This window comes from Orycteropus afer, unplaced genomic scaffold (assembly GCF_000298275.1).
Source record: "Orycteropus afer afer isolate SDZICR_OR568_19922 unplaced genomic scaffold, OryAfe1.0 scaffold00020, whole genome shotgun sequence".
Taxonomy (NCBI): domain Eukaryota; kingdom Metazoa; phylum Chordata; class Mammalia; order Tubulidentata; family Orycteropodidae; genus Orycteropus; species Orycteropus afer.
Genome location: NW_006921607.1, coordinates 4,112,399 through 4,118,277, shown reverse-complemented (window position 1 = coordinate 4,118,277; position 5,879 = coordinate 4,112,399). Strand labels below are relative to the sequence as shown.

General features: G+C 47.7%; 1 protein-coding gene across 1 annotated transcript in view; it reads right to left on the bottom strand.

Annotated features, from left to right (window-relative positions):
- Window positions 1–5,879, bottom strand: part of LOC103214195 (signal-regulatory protein beta-1) — a 15,483-nt gene that overhangs the window by 8,049 nt on the left and 1,555 nt on the right. Inside the window, exons 2-3 of the mRNA XM_007960025.1 lie at window positions 3,641–4,006; window positions 416–730 (exon numbers count right to left, since the gene is read on the bottom strand). Of these exons, the coding sequence (XP_007958216.1) occupies window positions 416–730; window positions 3,641–4,006 (681 nt within the window). The remainder of the gene's footprint in view (window positions 1–415; window positions 731–3,640; window positions 4,007–5,879) is intronic.

The window sequence follows — 5,879 nt, the reverse complement described above, 5'->3', positions numbered from 1 at the left end:
CACCAGCCACCCCTCAGAAGGAAGATGGGGCAATCTACTTCCATAGTGATACTGCCTTGGAAACCCAAGGAGGGTTCACTATGAGTCAAAATTGAGTGGATAGCAGTGAGTTTGGTTTTTTTTTTTTTTGGTCTGGTGGCATAGTGCCTAAGGCATTTGACTGCTAACCGGAAGGCTGGAGGTTCCAAACTACCAGCCACTCCTAGGAAGGAAGATTGGGCAATCTACTTCCATTGAGATATCACCTCAGAAACCCAAAGAGGGGTCGCTATAAGTCCGGAACGACTTGATGGCAATTATTATTATTATTATTATTAGGATTTGTATTCCAGGCAGTTCAAGGCCAGGAGCAAACCTGGGGTGAGCAGACTTGGGACCAGGTTTAGGGTCTGAGCTGAGTGTGAGCGTCATCTACCTCGGATGATCTCAGACAAGTTGGCTGTCGCAAGAAGAGAGTCCCTCAAAGTAATGTGGGCCACCACACAGATGATCTTAGAGTGGACATCCTCTGGGGTCAGCAACACCTGGGTCCTGCTGGAGATGTTGTAGGAGATACTGTTGCCTGGCGGGACCACCTTGGTCTGCAGAGCTGGGAGCTCATTTCCATTTTTGAACCACTTCAGGGTGACATCTCTGGGGAAGAAGCCGTGGGACTCGCAGGTGAAATTCACTGTCTGCCCAGGTGTGGTCCTTGCCGTGGGGCCCAATAGCATGATGGCAGAGGGCTTGGCTACAAGAAGGAGCATTTGTAAGCAATCATCATCACTGCACTGTCACCGTGAATGACAAGCATGTGGCTTTTTGTGCACAATACTCTCTAATCCTGCTGATAACGCTGGGAGGGAGGGTCACTGTCTTCATTACACAGAGTATTGTCCTCATCCCCCAGGTGAAGGGACCTGACGAAGGGCAGCCTTGTGGAGGAGTTGACATGAAAGTCTAATAACATTCACCTTCTTTTCTCTGTACAAGGTGATTTCCCGCCAATCTCGGCACCAGAACAAAATTACTCATCAATCTCTCTCTGCTTTAGGAATTAACTATTCCTGTCTGGCTTCACCTGGAAGCCTTCTCATTCCAGAGAAAACGTTTATAGAAGTATATGCAGGGGAAGAAGTGGCAGAGTGGGACCAGTGTGAAAGCAGAACCCAGGCTGTCCAGTCCACTGGTAGTGTGATCTCAGCTTCCCCATCTGTAAAATGGGACCATAAGCATTCTCCTCCCAGGGCTGATGAAGATCATCTGAGGCCATGCCAGCATTCCTGCTCTGGACCAACCACAGAAGATGCTTAACAGAAATAAACAAATGGACATCTGTCTAACCCAGACTTTATTTACATCCAGGAGCTCTGGTGGTGTGGTTAAGGCACCCATCTACTAACCAAAAGGCTGACAATGTGATCCTTCCAGCTGCTTTGCAGGAGAAAGATGAAGCAGTCTGCTTCTATAAAAATTTACAGGCTTGGAAACCCGGTGGGGCAGTTCTACTCTGTCCTGTAGGGTTGCAATGCATTTTTTTTTTTTTAAATTTAATTCTTGCATTCGTCTCATTATATTCCTACTAACATCTAGAAAGGTGGGTGCGATTATCCACAATCCACAGGCAGGAAACTGAGCCTCAAGTGGGTTACTCCTAAGTCACCCATGTGTGGAGGCTGTTCCTTGGGATGAGGGATTCTGAGATGACCAGGCTTGGCTTGGAGCCTTCTGTGCTCAGTGGGGGTGTCAGGTTGTCCTTGAGGTAACACCTATATTTTCTGAGTGCTCACTCTGTGTAGTTGCTTTACACAAAGGACCTCAAATCCCTTCACTCTCCAAAAAGGCAACCATGATTATCACCATTTTGCAGATGAGAAAAGTGAGGCTTTGAAGGATAAAGTGACTGTGTCCCACTGGGAGTGTCCTGTGGCCCCTAAGCTTTCACACGCCATCAACAGAGCAAATGCCCACCTTCAGGAGCCCTGACACTGGCCACCCTCCCTCTTCCCTTGGCGATCCCTGGCTCCAGCGGTTACAGCGAGAAGTCGCCCTCGGCCAGTGCCTGGGCCGGTTACTCTGCAGCAATAAACAGAAGACGCTGGGCCCCTGACAACCTGCGTCTGGAATATGAACATCTGCTCACCCGGGACCCCAAGCGCCCTCCAGGGACTGCCTTCCTCTCAGCATCCTCGGTCTTCAGAGCTGTGCAGAGGGCACTCGTTCTCTGTGGGGTTGCCCTGGGTCCCTCCCTGTTCATCAGCCTGCTGTTTATACAGAGCTGGCTCCCAGGCTGCTGGGGGAGGAGCAACATCATGTCAATGGGGGAACAGATGCCTCAAGGCTGTCAGGATGCTCAGATGCCTCTTTGAGGAACAGGGTCAACATATCCTGAGCTTTTGCGGTGTCTGTATAGACTGACTTGGCTGATATAGAACGACCTGGCTTAAGTTTGAGAGAGGCTTTGCAATCACCCATAGGCCTTGGGGTCTGAGTGTGAGGGTCATTCTCAACCTTTGGGAAACTGAGGAAATGGAACAATGCTGGCTCCTGTTTAATGGTGTGGGTTCAACGAGCTTTTATTCCTCACCTACTGTGCACCAGGCTCTTCTGTGGATACAGCGTCTAATGCCAGAGCAGCAGGGAGCCTGACCTGGAACCACATCTGGGTGCTAATCCAGATCCCATCTCTAACTCACCCATGACTGTGGGCAGGGCCCTGTCATCTCCTGACCTCAGGCTCCCCATCTGTGAGTGGGGGCTGGGCTGGATGGTGTCTAAAGGTCCTCGGGGCTGATAGTCCAGGATCCAGGAGTTGGGAAGAGGATCCTGGGCCTCTGGCAGAAAACCCAAAAGAAGCATCTTCTTTGCTGCCTCAACTGGGTTACTCTTAAGTCACTAACATATGGAGGCTCTTCTCTGGGATGAAGGATTCTGAGATGACCAGGCCTAGCTTGGAGCCCTCTGTGCTCAGTGGAGGTGTCAATCTTGAAAAGCATAGGGTTTTCCTGACAGCCCCCAGCAAAGCCAGTCCTGTTGGCATCTCCCCCAACCAGGGCTTTCAGATCAAACAGTGAGTCTTTGCCTCTTAGGACTTTCTGCTCAGTGTGATGTTTCTGAAGACTAAAGAAAGAAACTCATGTCCCCATCTCTGCCCTGGACCGATCCTCTCCTCCTTGTAAAGAAGACAACAGAAGCTTCATGGGGAAGAGATTTTCCCTACTATGTGCATTGCTGATTCCAAACCCTGAGAGTAGAGCCTGGCACACAGCAGGTCTTCAGCAAATGTTTGTTGAGTAAGAGAAGACACAACCATGATACAGGGAAAGAATTGAGAGTAGGAGGTAAGGTCTGGCCTATGACTGGGAAGTTGCCCAGACTTTCAGCTCCCTCATCTGCAGGTACTAGATAGGAAAAGATAAAGATTTAAAGTCAGGGTGACTATGTTTCCAGACTTTTCTCCACCTTTTATCAGCTGTGGGGCCTTGAGCGAATAGCATGACCTCTAGGTCTCAGCTCCCTGCTCTGTAAAAGGGGATGAAAGGTGACTGTGAATGTAAGCACCCACCACCACACCTGACACTTGGCTGTTGCTTAAAAGAACAGAGGGCGTTATCACTGAGCTGCTGTCACACCAGGGGGCGGAGCCCCACAATGTACTCACTACTCACGGTCACCTGTGTCCCGACACCAGACTTAAACTCGACGTCATCAGGGGATCCTTTCGTGAACTTCACACAGAAGTAGGTGTCATCGTCTGCTAGAGTGATGTTAATGATGCGAATGGAAAAGTCCAAGTTGCCTCTTTTTGTGGAGTCTGTAACATTTCTCACCCGGGGGAAGAGGCGAATGGGGTCTAGGCCTCCTTTGAAACTGTAAACTAACTGCCGATTTGGCCCAGTCCCCCTGAACCACTGAGTGGGCCCCAAGGGTTGCAGAGAGGACATGACACAAGGCAGAGTGACTGCCTCTCCAGCTGTAGCCAACACTCTCTTAGGCTGAGTCACCGTCAGCTCTTCACCTGTCACACCTGCAGGAAAAACAAGGCCGTTATTCATCCTGCAGCTCCTGTCTGTTGTTTCAGGTATTTATCATCAACATCTTTCACTCTCTGATACAAACCATGGTCTGAGCCTTCTGCTCAGCACATCCCATGTAATCTTTACCACAGTCTACAGAGTGAGACTGAATGACAAATGGGGAAACTAAGGCACACCGTGGTTAATGACCTGGCAGAGTGCAAGTGTGAACTCAGCCTGAGTGGAGCCTGGAGCTCTCTCTGGAAGAGCCATGTCTGAGCTGGGTTCTCGGATTGAAATCTGATTCACCAGCAAGAAAGGGGGCATGTTTTCTGACAGAGGGCATAGCCTGGGCCAAGGCTAGAGGCGTGAGGCAGACATTTGTGCATGGGGCTCAGAAAGGAGTTTAGGGTCTGTTTCCATCCTGGCTCATGAAGCAGGCCCAAGCAGGAGCCGTACTCAATGGTTTGAGGTTCATCTAGGCAGTGGAATAGTGGAATGATACAGGATTTGAAGTAAGAAACGTTGGGTTGGAATCCTGGCCCAGTGGTTTACGGCTGTGTGACCCTGGGCAATCACTAGGTGACTGAGAGGGTCAAATGGGTGCTCACGAGATGTTTTACTGAAGATAGATCAAACACAGTTGCAGCAGTGCATCAACAGGGAACTGCCAGAAATTCAAGCTGAATTCAGAAGAGGATGTGGAGTAAGAAGTATCAATTCTGCTATCATGTGGATCTTGGCTGAAAGCAGAGAATACCAGAAATATGTTTACCTATATTTTATTGACTATGCAAAGGCATTCAGCTGTATGAATCATAACAAATTATGGATAGTATTTTGAAGAATGGGAATTCCAGAATACTTAATTATGTTTATGAGGAATCTGTATATAGACAGATACATAGGCAGTTGTTTGAACAGAACAAGGAGATACTGCACTGTTTAAAATCAGGAAATGTGTGTGTCAAGGTTGTATCTTTTCACTATACTTACTCAGATTGTTTGCTAAGCAAATAATCTGAGAGGCTGGACTATATGGGGAAGAACATGGTATGAGGATTGGAGGAAGACTCATGAACAATCTGTGATATGCAGATGACATGACTTTACTTGCTGTAAGTGAAGAGGACTTAAAGCACTTACTGATGAAAATCCAAGACTGAAGCCTTCAGACTGGATTACACCTCAACAAGAAAATAAAAATCCTTACAACTGGACCAGTAAGCAACATCATGATGGAGAAAAGATTGAAGTTGTCAAAGATTTCATTTTGCTTGAATCCACAATCAACACTCCATGGAAGCAGCAGTCAAGAAATCAGACATCAATTTGCACTGGGCAAATCTGCTGCAAAAGCCTTCTTTATAGTGTTGAAAAGCAACAGTGTCACTTGGAAGACTAAGGTGTGCCTCTCACAAGCCATGGTAGTTTTAATCGCTTCATATGCATGTGAAAGCTGGACAATGAATAAGGAAGACTGAAGAAGAATTGATGCCTTTGAATTGTGGTGTGGGCTAAGACTACTGAAAATGCCTTGGACTGCCAGAAGAAAGAACAAATCTGTCCTGGAAGAAGTGCAGCCAGAATGCTCCTTGGAAGTGAGAATGGCCAGGCTTCATCTAACCTACTTTGGTCAGTCATGTTGTCAGAAGGGACCATTCCCTGGAGAAGGAGATCATGTTTGGTAAAGTAGAGGGTCAACAAAAAAGGGGAAAACCCTCAATGAGATGGACTGACACAGTGGATGCAATGATGGGCTCAAGTATAGCAAGGAATGTGAGGATAGTGCAGGACAGGGCAGTATTTCGTGCCGTTATACATAGGGTCATTATGAGTCAGAATCGACTCAATGGCACCTAACAATTACAATAATATAATATA